This window comes from Martes martes (genome assembly GCF_963455335.1).
Source record: "Martes martes genome assembly, chromosome: 16".
Lineage (NCBI taxonomy): Eukaryota > Metazoa > Chordata > Mammalia > Carnivora > Mustelidae > Martes > Martes martes.
Window position 1 is genome coordinate 50,764,955 of NC_137904.1, and position 17,559 is coordinate 50,782,513.

Below are 17,559 nucleotides of genomic sequence, written 5' to 3' on the forward strand. Positions count from 1 at the left end.
ACACCTGGTACATGATATACCATATTAAAAGGTACATAGTGGAAGTCATTAAACAAGAACCTGAACCAATGTACCATACCCACATCCTGAACAATGAGGTTGTTTTTTTTTTTTTAAACCACGAATTTAGTTTTTTTTTCAACTAGAAGGAAAAAAGCCAAGTCTGTCCACAAAATGTCCTCCTCGGCCACGGGGCCCAAATCTACGGCCTGAGTGAAGGTCTTAAAATAGTTAAATAAATGTAATCCAGCCCTTTCTCTCCAGGAAAAGATGAAAAGACCCTTCGGACCGCTCCACAGTGCTCTGACGTGAGGAGATAGTCTCCATTTAAAGTTTTGAAGAGGCTTCACCGCTGTCTCACATGGGATCTTTAAAAAGAGTGTAAATCCCACAGCTTAACTTGCTTAACGAAGTCTTGGTGCCCAAAAGGATGCCTCCTGCCTCTGCACACTTAGAAACCTGCAAGGCAGGTAAGCAGAATCACACTTGCAGGTAAAAATGCTTACCCGCTCCCAGTGGCATTCGCTTCCCGAAGTTCTCGAATTTTTAAAAGTTCAAACAAGGATTATAAGCGCAAGACATTCCCCACCCCCCTCGATTATAGGGCCCCTTCTATCCTTGCCCCGCGGCCACCGCCAGACAGAGCCGGCGCCCACCTGTGGGAAGGGTCCGGCAGGTGGGGCCGCCTTCCAAGCGCCCGGGGCCTTCGAGAGGCCCCAACGTGCCGCCGGGACGACGCAAAGTTGTGCGGGAGTGCACGGGGCCCCGGGAGACGCTGCCCGTGACAGCCGCGCTGGCCGGCGAGGCCCCTCGGGTGGCGTGCGCCTCGGTCGGGCCGACCGCGGCCGCCACTCAGGCCGGCCCCGAGGTGCTCGCTCCCCGCCCGGCGCCGTCTCCTACGCCCTGCCCGAGCCTCCGCCGGGAAGCGCGGGGGCCCGGGCCGCCACCACCGCCGCGATCCCGGCTCGGACCCCAGTCCGCCCCGCGCTGTCCCCCACCCCACGCTCTCCGGGTCACTCACCCCGGGGCCAGGCAGCAGCAGCGCCAGCAGCACCAGCAGCAGCCGGGCCGGCATGGCGAGGACTCGGGCCTGGCTCCCGGCCCGGCCGGCCGGCTCCGGGGGGCGGTGCGGGCGGGCGGGCGGGCGGGCTGAGGACGGGGCGGGGGCGCCGCGACGACAGCGCCGCGGCGGCCGGACTTCAGCGGACGCAGAGCTGACTAGGCGGTGGCGGCACCCCCATGCCCAGCCCTATAAGCGCCGGGTGCCGGCGCTTCTTCCGGTCGGGGCGGGGTCGGGGGCGGGGCCGACCGAGGGGCGGCCCCGAAACTGGGCGGGGGCCGGGCCCGAAGGCGGAGCCTGGGGCGGGGCTGTTCTGGAGGGGCGGGGCCGGGGCGGCGCTGGCCTCCTGCCTTCGGGGAGTCACGCGGCCGCGGCTCCCGCGGAGAAGGACCAGACCTCGGTGTCCGGCGTCTAGGGGCGCTGAGCGTTTGAGGCAGGGAGCTTTGCCGAGGGCTGAGGGAGGCTGGCAGTCCCGCCCCGCGGGTGCACACCTTCCCCACGCGGTCCCCAGGCGGTCCCACCAACCCCACGGAGAAACCCGCTGTGTTAAGACTCGATCAGGGGAAAGTCCAGGAGACTGGTGGTGCCGGCTGTCCAGAGACCCCGCTTCGTCTTTCAGTCGTGGTGGAATCATGGACGACCTCCGGAGCCAGGGTCAGCTGCTGGCAGGGACTCCAGCAAACACGACCTTTCTGCCATGCGCGCAAGTCCGCAGCTCTACGGTGCTCCGACTGTTTCTCCGCGAGCCCCAAGGCCCTTTCTTCCGTTTGCCCTCAGGAATTCCCCTCAAATCTCGTCCAACAGCCATCTCTTCCCTTTGGAATAAACTTCAGCCAAGGCATTCTCCAAAAATTATAAGCAAAGAAGGAATCCATTTCAGCGGCTTGCGTTGTGTGTTAATGTGGCATTTCGTAGATGTGACTTCGTGGAGCTAGAGATGACATGGGTCACAACTCGTTGGAGGGAGTGGGTATGTTGAGGACTCATACAAGATCTATTTGAGGATTGTAGCCTATCAACCTAATTAAAAAGTCTGGCACCCATTTGGTCACAGGGTCCCCAGCTGCTCTCCACTTGCATGGAAGTGGAGAGAGAAGACATATTGTTTGTAACACGAGAAACTAAGACTCAAAGCATCGCATTTGCATATCCTTGGAGAAAAAGAAATAGGGGATAGCGACTTCTCTAATTTTTCCTGACTTGCTCACATGACAGCCTAAGATTTTTCAGGGTTTGGGGGAAAGGAGTAAGCAATGCTAGAGAAAACATCAAAGTAGCAGGGGACAGCCCAAATGTCTGGATCAACCCTTTTCAAATATAATAGATAGATGCTCACTGGAAGCCAAAATCCATAAACAGAGTTCCCTATTCCCAGCCCCAATGCCTGGATCGAAGTCAAGGGACCTATCTCTACCACTGCTGGAGAACCTAACACCAATTTTTTAAAAAATAAATATTTTATTTATTTATTTGACAGAGAGATCACAAGTAGGCAGAGAGGCAGGCAGAAAGAGAGAGGGGGAAGCAGGCTCCGCGCCGAGCAGGGAGCCCGATGTGGGGCTCCTTCCCAGGACCCTGGGATCATGACCTGAGTGGAAGGCAGAGACTTTAACCCACTGAGCCACCCAGGTGTCCCCCTAACACCAGTTTTTAAGAGTATGATGAATCTTGGCAACTGTGAAAGTGGTAGACATATTTTGAAGAGTGGTATCCACACGTTTCACTGTAGAGAGGTCTGGGATTGACAGGGAGATGGGTAGAAGCAGAGGGTCCATCACTCCTAGGCAGCATAGCCCCGGGTCCAGGGAGGAGCGTACAATCCAGAGACTGGGAGGGGTTTTTTACCTGTCCAGCTTGCCAGCTGAAGACAGGATCTGCAAGACCACAAGTTTGAGTTAAAAGAGGAGCTTGACTAGAAAATACTGCTTTCACATCCCTTCTCTGGTGCTTTTTCTCAAACAGCGTAAGTCTAGGAGGGGAACTTTCTGGCCTGGAACTCTGGCAGCCCTTTGACAATTCAAAATGTCACTGTGACCCTGTAAGCGCAGTAGATGAAACACAAAGGGGAATCTGACTCATCTGACTCATAAATTAGCTTTAAAGATCCAACAAAGAAAAAAAGAAATCTGTTCCAAGGAGTCTAGGCCAGGTAGGTATATTTTGTCTCTTGTACTCAGTTGGACCAAATCCCCAGGCCTTAACTGTGCTATTACAGATTGTCGGAATTTCTCACGCAGCACTTAGATTGTTCTTACACTTAAACAATTCCCATGTTTTATGCGCTTCTCCACTTAACTGGCAACTCTTATGATAAGCTCTGGTTTTTTTTTTTTTTTAAAGATTTTATTTATTTATTTGACAGAGAGAGATCACAAGTAGGCAGAGAGGCAGGCAGAGAGAGAGAGAGGGAAGCAGGATCCCTGCTGAGCAGAGAGCCCGATGCGGGACTCGATCCCAGCACCCTGAGATCATGACCTGAGCCGAAGGCAGCGGCTTAACCCACTGAGCCACCCAGGCGCCCCAATAAGCTCTGGTTTTATTTATGATAGCATTGCCCATAAAGTCTGTTCCATAGTTATGTCATACTGTTTTGACAGCTTTTTGCTTATGATAAAGCAAAAGCTGGCATCACTGATAAACAGAAACAGAAATGGAAATATTTTTGTAGGGTGCCTTTGAATTGGACCTGTAGAAAAGACCTGAAAATGAGCAGGCAGTAAATGAAGTTGCATTCAATAGCATGCTCTAAACAAGGCCAAGGTCATGGTCTTTGTGTGAAGATGCGGGACTCGATCCCAGCACCCTGAGATCATGACCTGAGCCGAAGGCAGCGGCTTAACCCACTGAGCCACCCAGGCGCCCCAATAAGCTCTGGTTTTATTTATGATAGCATTGCCCATAAAGTCTGTTCCATAGTTATGTCATACTGTTTTGACAGCTTTTTGCTTATGATAAAGCAAAAGCTGGCATCACTGATAAACAGAAACAGAAATGGAAATATTTTTGTAGGGTGCCTTTGAATTGGACCTGTAGAAAAGACCTGAAAATGAGCAGGCAGTAAATGAAGTTGCATTCAATAGCATGCTCTAAACAAGGCCAAGGTCATGGTCTTTGTGTGAAGATAAGCCCTCACTTTTCACCAAGACAAGAAAAATATGTGTATGGGGTTCGGCAATATGTCTGGAATATGTCTGCGGACCAGAATATGTCTGAGGAGCTGGGGGTTGGGAGAAAGTAAGTTCACAAAATCTTATTTTCACTTCTCTCTGAACCAGTGATTCCCAAACTTGGAGAATGTTTAAAAAACAGATTTCCAACACCTTTTCCTGTCCTCGTCCCCCACCAGCATCTCCAGGGATGGACCCCAGAGGCCTGTATGTTTTCCAGTTTCCGCAGGTGACTGAGGGTAGCCAAGAGCCTCCGCCTCGGCTCTCTCATAACGTCCGGTGTTAATTCCTGCAGCCGCTAATCCCTTTTGTTTATTTTAGCAAATGTCGCCCTCTGGTGGGATAAATTATGACTCAGCCTCTTCATTTCTGTTTAAAACCCTTCAAAATTTCATTTAAAAATGATTAAGAGGTTGGCTTGCAGATAGCTATTCAGTGAAAGGGTCGCTGCCTTTGAAGGACTTTTTTTTTTAATTTAAAATCAGTTTAATGAACATACGACGTATTATTAGTTTCAGAGGCAGAATTCAGTGATTCATCAGTTGCGTGTAACACGCAGGGCTCATTACGTTAAATGCCTTTTTAATGCCCATCACCCAGTTATCCCATCCCCCCACCCGCCTCCCCTCCAGCAACCCTCAGTTTATTTCCCACAGTTAAGGGTCCCTTATGGTTTGTCTCCCTCTCTGACTTCATCTTATTTTATTTTTCCTTCCCCTCCCCTATGTTCATCTGTTTTCTTAAGTTCTGCGTATGAGGGAAATCATATGATGTTTATCTTCCTCATGAAGGAATCTTGAAAGGGAAAGAAGCTGGTAAAACCAAAAAGAGAGGTCATGGTTGACAGTTCTGGGACCGTCTCAAAGGAACAGTGTCTTTATCAGAATAAGGTGACTGACTTTTTTGTGATGTCGATGCTACTGCTACTGCTTCCAAACGGATTCGACCTACAATGAGGCGAGAGTCTCTGGTAACAAGTGAAATCTTCACCTCCTTCAGGTTCCACCACTGAAGGGAAATTCAAGAAACGCTGCTGTCACTGGGAGCAGTGTGTTTAGGTAAACAGAACTTTGGCTCGTCCTGTTCCGGGATGACCAGATCTGGAAAGACAGTGACACTCTTTACCACAGAATCCAACCTACTGCACACTTCCTTGTGTTGCCAAGGGGGAATGTTCCTCATTATCACAGTGAAGGGTTATTGGCTGTTGGCTATTGTTTGGGAATGTGCGACGTAGGGTCACCTCACATTACCTGAGCAGTTCCAGAGGTGGGTTTTGTTTGCCCTGTTTTACACGTGACACGTTGAAATGTTAAAAGGTCCACAGTCTGGTGGGGGTAACACGTAGCTAGAAGGGGCACAACCTGGGCGCCTGGGTGGCTCAGTTGGTTGAACGACTGCCTTCGGCTCAGGTCATGATCCCGGACTTTCAGGATCGAGTCCCGCATCGGGCTCCCAGCTCCTTGGGGAGTCTGCTTCTCTCTCTGACCTTCTCCTCTCTCATGCTCTCTTTCACTCATTCTCTCTCAAATAAATAAATAAAATCTTTAAAAAAAAAAAAAAAAAAAAAAAAGAAGGGGCACAACCTGGATTAGGACTCAGCTGCGTACATGACATCAGAGTTCATCTGGTCAACCCCAGATGCTATGACACGCCTCCCCCATTAGCTGCTTGTTATTCTTGCTCCTCCCCCAGCGTGATGACAAGGTACCATGGTGTGACGTGTAAACATAGTTAGGAGCCCAGCTTGGCACTTCCCTCGAGTACCGATAACAACCAGAAATGCATACAAATGTGTGGTGATGAGGGGCATTGCCTCAAATAACGTGTAAGACTCCTAGACTCATCGGGGGAGTGTGCAAAAGAATGCGAATAATAGAGCAGCCATCTGGGAGAGAAGAGTGAGCTTCCTCCTGGCAGTTCTGCCCTGTGAGATAATCCAGTCTAATCCTGACTGATTATTTGTTCACTCACCTGTGAGCTGCCGTATTTCACACTCAGTTATACCAAGTCTGTGTGCCACCATGGGGAGGCGTCCATGGTATCACCGTTTATCAGAAATGTATGTTCTCCAAGAGCCAGCTCAGCACCAGTGTGAAAATGGCTGTCCTCTCAAAATGCCTCCACTTCCTCACTGGCCAGTCCCTCCTCCTCCCCTGGGGTCTGGCTTATTTCCACAGAACTCTCTGGAAACTTCCTTCAGGCAGCTCATAAACATTCTTCCTCTTGTGAAATCCCAGTGGCCATGCTTCGTCTAGTTTTTCCTGAGCCTCCCTTCAGACGTGTTAGTAGTTCTTCTTTCTGAACTTTCCCTCTCTGGGTGTTACCGTTTTCTGGCTCTTTTTCCTCCTTCCGGACTGTGTTTCTCACAGCTTAATACATATGTAGACCTTACTGACTTTCTCTCCTTTCTCCCTAGAACTCATTCACAGACATAACCGGATTTCAGAGCAGAAGGCAAACTTAGTTTTAATCTAGTCAGCTTCCTTTTGCCGATGACTTCATCTCTGACTTCTCCACAGATGATGACTACTCATTCATTCATTCTTTTAGCAAATATTGCCGAGGGCTTCTGACAACAAAGTGCCGTGAGGGAATATGACAGAGTTTGCAGGCTGGCAAAAGTGTTAGGACGTGCCCCGAAATAAGCACCACGCAAGGGCGACTGTGCAAAGTTTGAGAAAGCAGGAGTAAACTCAGAAACAGAATTATGGTGTTCAAGAGAGAGATGGGTCCGGGGGAAGGAAAGGGATGGGACGGATGGAGCAGGAGGGGGGCAGAGGCGTGCAGTGGGGGCTTCATGGAAGAAGTTGTTTCTGCACTGGGTCCTTTCAGATTTGGCAGGGGAAGAGGAGGGCCAGAACAAAGGCATGAGGAACGGGTGACCCTGTGTGGCTTCACGGAAGCCCGAGCTGACTCTTCGGTGAGCCCGAGTTTGACGTCCACACTGGGGACCGGTGGGAGATGAGGTGGGGAAGGCAGCCAGGATGGGCCAGTGGGGAGTACATAAATAAAAATTAAAAATTAAATAAGTAAGTAAATAAAAGTTAAAAATAAAAAGATAGAGCTGTTTTTCCTCCTTTGAATCTAGACAGGCTCCATGGCTGGTCTTGACCAGAAGTTGACCTTCAGGGACTTACCAGCCCAGGTTTAAGAGGCCTGGCAGCTTCCATTTCCTTCCTCTTAGAATTCTCACTTTGTGGATTCTGCTTCTTGGAACCTGGTTGCTGTGTTGGGAGAAGCCCAAGCCACCCACAGGCCACCTGGAGGACAACGGAGTTGTCCTAAATAACAGCTCCAGCTGAGCCCCCAGCGGCCAGCCAGCCCCAGCAGTCAGCCATCTGGGCGAGCCTCCTTGGATGTTCTAGCCCAGTCAAGCCCCTAGGTGTCATCATCGGACGCCCCATGGAGCCGAAGAACTTCTCAGCTGAGCCTAGTTAACACTCACACTTGCAAGAGATACTAAAATGGCTGATGTTTTTAGCTCTGACTCATGGCGTGGTTTGGATATGCAGTATTACACAAGCAAAACAGCCACCCATCTGGCCACCTTCACTTGACCCTACTCCACCTAGAGTCAGAAAAAGAAACTCATTTCCTTTCTGGTGGCCAAGCCAGGAGGTAGGAGGCCCAGGAACTGCCTCCATCCAGTAGAAAGCCAACAGAAAAGAAGGAAGTTGACAAGAAATGCACAGACGGAGTCAAGGTGCTCGGGACAAGCGTACGTTCTGATTTGATTTGGCTTGAGATTGGCCTGCCCAGCCTGGCATGCCTCCTCTATGGAACCAGGAGACCTTCCCCCGTTTACCTCAGCTAGCTCGAGTTGGGTTCATCACCCAAAACCAATAAACCCTGACTAAAATGCTGGCTCAGCATTTCTAGAAGGACTAAATCAACAATGGGTTTGACCTCGCGTGGCCCACGGCCGACCTTTAGTAAAGCAGAGTTTTCTTTCTCCTTTTCTCGTCCCCACCTACACCAGCGCTCGGAAGACGACTCTGGTCGAAGGAGGTTGAAAAAGGGACATGAAGTACATAAAATGTAAGGGTTTTCTTTTTACCCTCATCTACACTGTGGGCTGCTTGAAGATAGAGACTCTCCTTCACGGTTGTATTTCTTGTGCCCAGAATAGGATGAAGCATGGAAGGACTTTTAAAGTGTTTCCTGAAAGAGAAAGTGAATGAGAGGCCACATCTTCTGAGACCACAGAGAAGGGTCTCAAGGGTTGTGTTAGGTTGAGGTAGAGAAGAGGAAAGTTGAGGGAAGTTACAATGGGATGATTTGGGTCCCTTTTAGCTTCCACACATTACCTCCCTCCACACATATACCCATGGAAGCCACAGGAGCGAGTCACAACGCCGGCTGGATGATTGTTCTAGACAGTGTTCTCGTTTTCTTCATCTTTCTTTCTTTCAATTTTAAAAAGATTTTATTTATTTATTTGACATAAAGAGATCACAAGGAGGCAGAGAGGCAGGCAGAGAGAGAGGAGGAAGCAGGCTCCCTGCTGAGCAGAGAGCCCGATGCGGGGCTCGATCCCAGGATCCTGAGATCATGACCTGAGCCGAAGGCAGAGACTTTAACCCACTGAGCCACCCAGGTGCCCCTTCTCCATCTTTCATCCCCACGTGCTGGTGTCCCTTTCGCTTCCCAGGAGCCCTGTTCCACAGTCACCCCAGGCCCCTCCAGGCTCAGTGCCCTTCTTGACTCTGCTCCCAGGGACTTAGGTCTTAGCTCTTCTGTATAACTTCTGGGTCCATCTACCGTTCTAAGTTGGGACTCCCCACCACCCTATCTGCTCCTGGTCCCTTGGTTCACTGGGTAGTTCCTGGGGTGGGAAGTTAGTAAATGTCCCTCAAAAGTGAGGTCTGTAGGTCTGTATGTTGAATGAGCTCCACCTTCTCAGACAACAAGGAATGGTTTTGACTAAACGAGTGGCCTTTAGGAGGTTGCATGGAATAGTGATCAAAGAGCATAAGTTTTAAAATCAAATTGTTATGAATTCAAATCCCAGCTGTGCTTGGCCATCTGTTACTTGTGCAAATGTAATCGAATTACTTAATCTCTCTGAGCCCTGGTTCTGATTGTTCTGGAACTTAGAGCTAAAAACCAGAAATAGCATTCCCTACCTTTCAGGACTATCCCAAGAATTAGAACTAAAATATGTCAAGTGCCTTGCCTGTGGAAGGCACTCCCGTATTAGTAGCTCATGTTATTCTCGGGGCGGGGGGGGGGGCGGTGGGTGGGTAATAAATCTGGGCTGTGGAATGTCACAGGGAGCTTGAACTCTACCACACTGTCACTCTCTTGTTTAGAACCCATCAATGATAAATTGGATTTCATCAAAATTAAAAATGCCTCCTCTTTGAAAGACACTATCAGGGAAATAAAAAGGCAAATAGTCCCAATACTTAGATGTGAAAAAGGATCTAAAGAACTCCTATAACTCGTTACTAAGAAAAGAATTTTAAAAGTGGGCAAAAGAGGGGGCGCCTGGGTGGCTCAGTGGGTTAAGCCGCTGCCTTCGGCTCAGGTCATGATCTCAGGGTCCTGGGATCGAGTCCCGCATCGGGCTCTCTGCTCAGCAGGGAGCCTGCTTCCCTCTCTCCCTTTCTCTCTGCCTGCCTCTCTATCTACTCTGATCTCTCTCTGTCAAATAAATAAATAAAATCTTTAAAAAAAAAAAAAAAAAAAATAAAAGTGGGCAAAAGATCTGAACACGTTACAAAAATAGATATAGTCATGGCCAAATGAAAAGAGGGTCAACATCTTTGGACATCAGAAAAATGTAAACTAAAACCACGAGGAGCCCCATTAGATTGAGTGACAATGTCAAGTGCTGACCAGGATTTGAAATAACCAGACCTCTCATACATTGCTGGTGGGAGTGTAAAATGGTGTAATCACTTTGGAAAATAGGCTGTTTCTTATAAAGTTAAAGATATATGCCTATCACATGATCTAGAAATTCCATTCCTAGAAGGAATGCAAACAAATGTCCATAAAAAGACTTCTGCACTAATGTTCATAACAGCTTTATTCATCATAGCCCCAGACTGGAAACAACCCAAATTCTGTAAACATGTGGATGGAAAAACAAACTGTGGCATATTCATATAATGAAATCCTACTCAGCAATAAAACGGCATCAATCGCTGATACAATAACATGGATGAATCTCAAAAACATTCGTTTAAGGGACAGGAGCCAGACACAAAAGAGTACAAACTGCGTGAATCCATTTACAAGAGAATCTAAAACAGACAAAACCATTCTGTAATAACAGAACATGGGTCAGTGGCTGCCTGAGTTGGTGATTGAAGGCGGGGGCGGAAGGGGGGGGGGCACTGATTACAAAGAGGCAAGAGAGAAGCATTTTGGATCAGTGAGAATTTTCTGTCTTGATTGTGGGGGAGGTCACACAAATGTACCTATTTGGTTTTTGGGTTTTGGTGTTTTTAAAAGACATTTTAAAAAATTTATTTACTTGGGGCCCCTTGGTGGCTCAGTGAATTGAAGCCTCTGCCTTCAGCTCAGGTCATGATCTCAGCGTCCTGGGATCGAGCCCTGCATCGGGCTCTCTGCTCAGCAGGGAGCCTGTTTCTTCCTCTCTCTCTCTCTGCCTGCCTCTCTGCCTATTTGTGATCTCTGTCTGTCAAGTAAATAAATAAAATCTTAAAAAAAAAATTTATTTACTTGACAAACAGGGGGAACAGCAGGCAAAGGGAGAGGTAGAAGCAGGCCCCAGGCTGAGCAGGGAAACAGCCGTGGGGCTCAATCCCAGGACCCTGGGATCATGACAGAGTCAAAGGCGGACACTTAACCGACTGAGCCGCCCAGGCGCCCCCAAATCTATCTATTTGTAAAAACAAACAAACAAAACCCAGGGAAATGGACACTTAATATGGGTACCTTTTACTGTATATAAAGTTGAATTTTTTTAATAGTTTAATTTTAAAAGAGCAACTGCAGAAGAGAAAACCTGATTGTCAGCTGATTGCTCAATGATCATATAAAAATTACTAAACGCTTTAAAAATTTAACTGCACTGAGATACCATTGTATACTCACGTATGAAAAGTCTGACAATATCAAAAATTGGTGAGGGTGTAGGCCAGTGCGGGAGTGCAAAGGAGAGCAGCCACTTTGGAAAGTTATTCCCTATTATCTAGAAAATTGGAAATGTGCCTACCCTACCACCCAGCAATTGTGCCTCCATCTACATACCCCAAAGGAACTTGTTGGCACACCCACAAGAATATTCCGTGGGGCTTTCTTTGCAATAATGCAAACTGTAGCAAAATTTAAATTAAATTTAACTAAAGACTGTGTAGAAAATAATGAAAATAAGTACAATGTAACTACAAGCTCAGGTTGAAATGGTTTTCTTGTTTTTAATTAGGAGGAAAAAAGGAAAAGATTTCCCAAAGAGAACACTGAGGAAATAAAGAAAACCAGATATTGTGACTGGCTGCTGTTCTCCCTCCAGGTAAATTAAGCTCTCATGGGACAGTGCCATATTTTTCTCCATTACAGTTCACCCTTGAACAACATGGGTTTGAACTGCGTGGGTCCGCTTTTTTTTTTTTTCTTCAACAGATACCATACAGCACTGCAAATGTATTTCCTCTTCACGAATTTTTTAAAAGATTTTATTTATTTATTTGACAAACAGAACACAAGTAGGCAGAGAGCCAGGCAGAGGGAGAGGGAGAAACAGGCTCTCCGTTGAGCAGAGAGCCCGACTGTGGGGCTCGATTCCAGGACTCTGGGATCATGACCTGAGCTGAAGGCAGCCACTTAACCAATTGAGCCACCCAGGCACCCCTGAATTTTTTTTTTTTTTTAAGAGAGAAAGAAATAGGGAGAGGGAGAGAATGTGCAGGAGCAGGGCGAGGGGCAGAGGGAGAGAATCTCAAGCAGGATCCACACCTGCCAGAGCCCCACCTGAGGCGTATCTCACAATCCAGAGAGCATGACCTGAGGTGAAATAAAAAATCAGGAGCTTAACCTGCTGAGCTACCCAGGCACCACCCCTTGGTGGTGGTGGGGGAGTCATAATAGAGTCAGGAATTTTCCACCGCTGCGTGGTGGGTGCCCCAACGCCTCCCTCACCCCCTTCCTTGTTCAAGGGTCACCTGTAATGAAGAGGGTGCCTGGGTTACAGTAAGAGTTCAGTACTTAGAAGTACTTTTAACTTGCCCAAAGTTGGGCATTCTGTCCTTGGGGCTTCCACAGCGGATTGCTCATAGCTCTATTTCAGCATTTATTAAAGCACTGCCCTCACATAAGTTTTCCATATCACAGCAGTCCTTTAAAAACAATTATTTGAAAAAAAAAAAAATAAAAATAAAAACAATTATTTGTTTACCACTCAGAATGTGCTAGGCAACTGACATCATTTCATTTAATGTTCACAACAACTTTTTTGGATATTCCTAATCTCCTCCAGTTGAGGGTCATACAACAAATTCGTCACAAAGTCAGGATCTGGGGGCGCCTGGGTGGCTCAGTGGGTTAAAGCCTCTACCTTCGGCTCAGGTCGTGATTCCAGGGTCCTGGGATTGAGCCCCGCATCGGGCTCTGTGCACGGCAGGGAGCCTGCTTCCCCCTCTCTCTGCTTGCCTCTCTGCCTACTTGTGATCTCTCTCTCTCTGTGTCAAATAAATAAATAAATAAATAATCTTAAAAAAAAAAAAAAAAAAAAAAGGTCAGGATCTGGTTGCACATCCTCTAGTTTCAAAGACTCTTCTTGCCCGAACAGGTTACTTAAAAAAAAAAAAAAAAGACAAAGTTAGATTAGCACCTTTATATGCTCAGCTCCTAGCCTACCTCCTGGCACAGAACATCACAAACAAGTGACTCAGTTGGGTCCTATTTGTAAAAATTTCCTGTAAACTGCAGAGAAACGGGCTGATTACAAGCCTGCAATCAACATAGAAAGAAATGCAGACTGGCAGGCTTTCTTTGACTCCCATCTCTATGGTTGGCATTTGACCACTCTACACTCTGGAGGACTCAAGCGAGCACGGCCCCTCCTTAGGCTACGTTACGGCACGTGACCGGATGTTTCACTTGCTATTGGCTACTGCCGGCAAGGCCCGCCCAACCGCCTCCTATCAGCCCTTTAAGTAGAAGCCGGAGGGGGCGGCTCGTTCTTTCGGGGACTGTGACGCTGGGAAATTGAGGTGTGTTTCTGATGGGCTCTAGCGGGTCGGCGCGGGAGCCGGGTGGGTCGCTGGGGGTCCTGCAGTGATGACATTCCCAAAAAAAGCACGTGTTAGACTGCTGATGCGGGTGATGCGAACAACAATCTGAGCCGGGCCTCCGGGGTTGCGGCGGGCGGGGACCCGGCTTGATGGCGCACCCCCACTAACCCACTCCTCTCGTTCTTGCAGGTTCTGGCCGGGCCGAGGGCATCGGATCTCGCTGTCCTCCCCTTCGACCTCTCCCCACAGCCCCTCAATAAAATAATTTGATGCCAGCGCCGGCGTTGGGTGTCCTTGTCGCGACGCGCTGCCTTTGAGCCCCCGCTGCGCCTGCGCGTGGCGCCGGGGGTCAGGCTGCAGCGCCAGAGTACTGCGCTTGCGCATAACTGGGGCCGTCTGGTTACCCCGCCCGCGGCCCTTTTAACCGCGAGCGACAGAGCGGCTGCAGGGAGCTGGGAGGTTTTCCGCGGGGCGTTGCGACGACTCCAGCCTCAGTCTCGTAGCCAAGGTTTAAGCGCCCTGGAGGGGCGTTGGGGATCCCTTAGGCTTTGCTACCCAGTGCCCCGCACGTTCCTGACCGTGATCCTGGATACCCGCTGGTTAACCGCGGCGTGGATGGCCTCTGAAAGGTGGGGGTTGAGGGGGTTGCTAAATGAGCAGTGTAAGAGCCCCGGTATACTTCAAACGAACTGGTTTCAGTCTTGATGCGGCATGAATTTGGAAACTAGCCTAAGGTGTAGCAGCAACACACTTAGGAAGACTATCATTTAGGGCCAACTGCGTATTTGTATACTGTGCTGAGCGTGGGATAAAGGCTTTGGACAAATTAGCCCAGTTAGCCTAAACAAGGTCGTTGTAAAGATACATTCATGCATTACTGGGCACATCAGGCACCAAAGTAAATGCAATGCACACTCCTTCCCAGTCCAGATTGATGGTGATGAGCCATCTCTCCCCAGGGTTTAGGTGAAAGATGTATCAGTTCTGAGTGCAAGGCAGCACTGTTGAAGGGCAAGGATGCACGAGGGCAGTGTTTAAACTACTTTGGTGTATCTTAAGTGCAGGGCGCTTTAAATTAACAGGATTAACTAGGCTATTCAGGGTGTTAAGACGAGCGCAGAAACCAGACTGTCTCTCAGGTTCTTAAAATCAGCAACGTCAGGGTGTGGCGAGGACCACCTTGCAGTATTAGCCCATCTGGTGGTCACCCAGGAAATGGAAGCTACTTGGGCAGCTGAGTGCCCAAGTGACTTGTACACGCTGCTTATTCTCTCCCTATTCAAAATGGATTGAGTAGAAATAACTTGGATGCTTATCTAGTGTTTGACATTGAGATATTTATTTTGTGAAACAACGCAAGCGATTGTAAATCCCCACATACTATTTAAGTGCAATAGGGTAGTCGTGTAATCTCTTTACACAGTAGTGCATCTAGTCCTCTGCCTTTAGTTATTGCACAAAAATTATAGACCAGTGAACAAGACATGCGGACTGACAGGCAAATCGGCCTACACACTGAGAAATTAGAACAGTACACCGACTGGAATGATCAAATAATTTAAGTCAAATGTTTTAATGGTGCAATTAAAGTAATCAAGGATTCAAATATATTTTTTCAATATATTAATTTCTTTAAAGTCATGTTCAGGCAAGGTGCTGTTTAAAAAACCACTATTAGCTTTGTCCACAGATGTAAGTTATCAAAAGTTAACCCACAGTAGTTTTGATGTTGAATGCAGCTTTAAACAATAAAAAATTGTGTTTTAAGAGTACTTCTCAAAGCAAATTATACAACTACAGAGCCCCCAAACTTGTAAACTAAAGATTCTGACACAAACGCACCAAATAAGGTTGGCAACATTAAAGAAAGGTCACATGGATTTTTAGATAATGTAGTGTTTGATGTTGAGCAAACTTGGTCTTGACTCTCAAAGGTGACAGTTTGTTTTGGCTGTCAAAAGAGGAAACTGCCCACAACCTCAAAATACCCTAAACCAGTTAGATTAACAAAGCATGTAGATGCCTATATAAAGCACAGAGCACATAGGAGGTGCCTGATAGAAAGATGTGGACCTGGCTCTCTACCCTGACCCCAATCCATTCATTATGTGCAGTATTTGACATTTTCACATATGCTCATGTCTCAAGAAAACATTTGGGATTAGTTAAAAACCAGGTGATTGTAACTCATTGGTAGAAGGCTTGGGATGGTTTGATCTCATGGCTTTGCCTAATGTTCACATAAATCCCACTGTCCCCACCCCTGTCGATCGTATGTTAGTGTGTATGTGTTCTATGGCTACTTGCTTCCAAAATGCAAAATATGAAAAAAAGTTAAGTTGCTATGCGTATCTCTTTATCATCAATGAAATGGTTCACAAAATTCCACTCCCCACCCTCCACATGTTCCCGAATTGACATTCTCTGGGAGCCTGGAGGGCTACATCACCCACAAAATGCAGAAGTGAGAAAACATTCCATTGTGCACCGGCCGCCTGAGGAAAAGCTTTGGAGGAGTTGAGGCAAAGGGAAAGCCTTCCAGTTGTACAGCTTTGCTTTTACTATGCTCTTGCTGCCACAAAAACTGGTAGACTCAAAAGAGCCATGGAGTGAGTCATAGGTAGCCTCTGGGTCCACTGTGGTGATTGTCCCACAGTCCCCTTGGCTGAGTCTAAGCTTTGCAGCCAGCAACCCGGACACCAGTTCCCAGACGCGTGGAATGATACCTCGCAGTGGAATGGGCACCAGCAGGCAGAGGGCAGAAGCTGTGGCACGAGGAGAGGCCAGTGCTACAGCACGGATGGCAGCCGAGAACCCCACACCTTGAGCTAGGTCTCCTAATACTGGGAAGGTCAGCTCTTCACCCATCACAGCTGATCAGCAACCTCCACAAGTGGGTCCTTGAGGAGGCAGGAAGCGGAGCGAGGGTCCATGGCCGAGTGCATTATAGGGATATAGACATCATCCATGTTTGGCATGACAAAAACTTTCTGTAGAAAGAAATAGCCATGTGGAAGAATGCTTGCTTTTCGCAGGGTGTCACCCTATTTGTTCTGATCATTTTAGGATTTGGAGAAGTTTTAGAAGTATACATGAAACAACTTTTTGTGCACATTCTAAACTAGTTTCTCTGCCACATTTAAAGAGTCGAATCACATCAGCATATGAACTCGAACTCAGCTCTGGGGCAGAAGCAGCCTTTGATTTCATGTACATACAGTAAAATTACTCATGAATTCATAAATATTCAACACCATTATTTTAAGAGAATCGGCTTCAGGGACTTCTAGTATTTCCAAATTGCTATGTCCAGAACACAAATCCCAAGTGAATTTATTCATTTAAATCTTAGCAACAAAATGTAAACTAATTTTCTTCACCCAGAACCAGACAAAGCTATAAATGAAAGAAATCCTACTTTATAATGAACACAAGAAAAACAAGCAGTGATTGATAGTAATGGTGCTTTGCCTACCCTGTTTATAAACTAATTTTACACAAATGAATTTTGGCAATTCATTCAGTCTCCAGTAACACCCCTCTTACAAAAGCATACACAAAAGCAAAAAAAGATGGCTATGGGAGGTTGTAGCAATTACGCATCAACTTCCCAACTTGCCTCAAAATTACCAGATACCAGGGTGCCTGGGTGGCTCAGTCAATTGAGCCCAGTGTGTGTGACTCTTGATTTCGAATGAGGTCATGATCTCACGGTCATGAGATAGAGCCTCGAGCTGGGCTTTGCAATGGGCTTTGCACTCTGGAGGGAGTCTGGTTGAGATTCTCTCCCTCTCCCTTTGTACCTCCTCACACTCTCTCTCTAAAATAAATAAATCTTTTTAAAAAACCCCACCAAACACAAAACCCAGTTGCCAACCTCCACCCCTTGTCCTTTCTTTGTGCTCCTTGTACCCCAATATCCCTGAAAGAGATGACCCACTCTAATGCCTATTGTAGGATCTAGGGAAAAGGAAAAAAAAAATAAGGTGGTCTTTCCTCTCACTACGTTCAAAGTACTTTTCCATTTGGCGATATTGCTAAGCTTTCCAGAAACTGGTTTTCCGTTAACATTCATCCATAGCTTTTAAATACAAATATAAATTTTTAAAGGCAAGAGCTCAAA

The 17,559-nt window shown here is 47.5% G+C and overlaps 2 protein-coding genes across 3 annotated transcripts in view; both read right to left on the bottom strand.

Annotated features, from left to right (window-relative positions):
* The window catches only part of ERN1 (endoplasmic reticulum to nucleus signaling 1), a 78,786-nt gene extending 77,604 nt beyond the window's left edge, over nt 1–1,182 (bottom strand). Inside the window, exon 1 of the mRNA XM_080825464.1 lies at nt 1,022–1,182. Coding sequence (XP_080681590.1) covers nt 1,022–1,075 — 54 coding nt within the window. The 5' untranslated portion in view covers nt 1,076–1,182. The remainder of the gene's footprint in view (nt 1–1,021) is intronic.
* A 13,572-nt stretch (nt 1,183–14,754) lies between these two features.
* Nucleotides 14,755–17,559, bottom strand: part of TEX2 (testis expressed 2) — a 102,748-nt gene continuing 99,943 nt past the window's right edge. For both annotated transcript variants that reach the window (XM_080825465.1, XM_080825466.1), the window contains exon 12: nt 14,755–16,426. In XM_080825465.1, the coding sequence (XP_080681591.1) occupies nt 16,304–16,426 (123 nt within the window). In that variant the 3' untranslated portion in view covers nt 14,755–16,303. The remainder of the gene's footprint in view (nt 16,427–17,559) is intronic.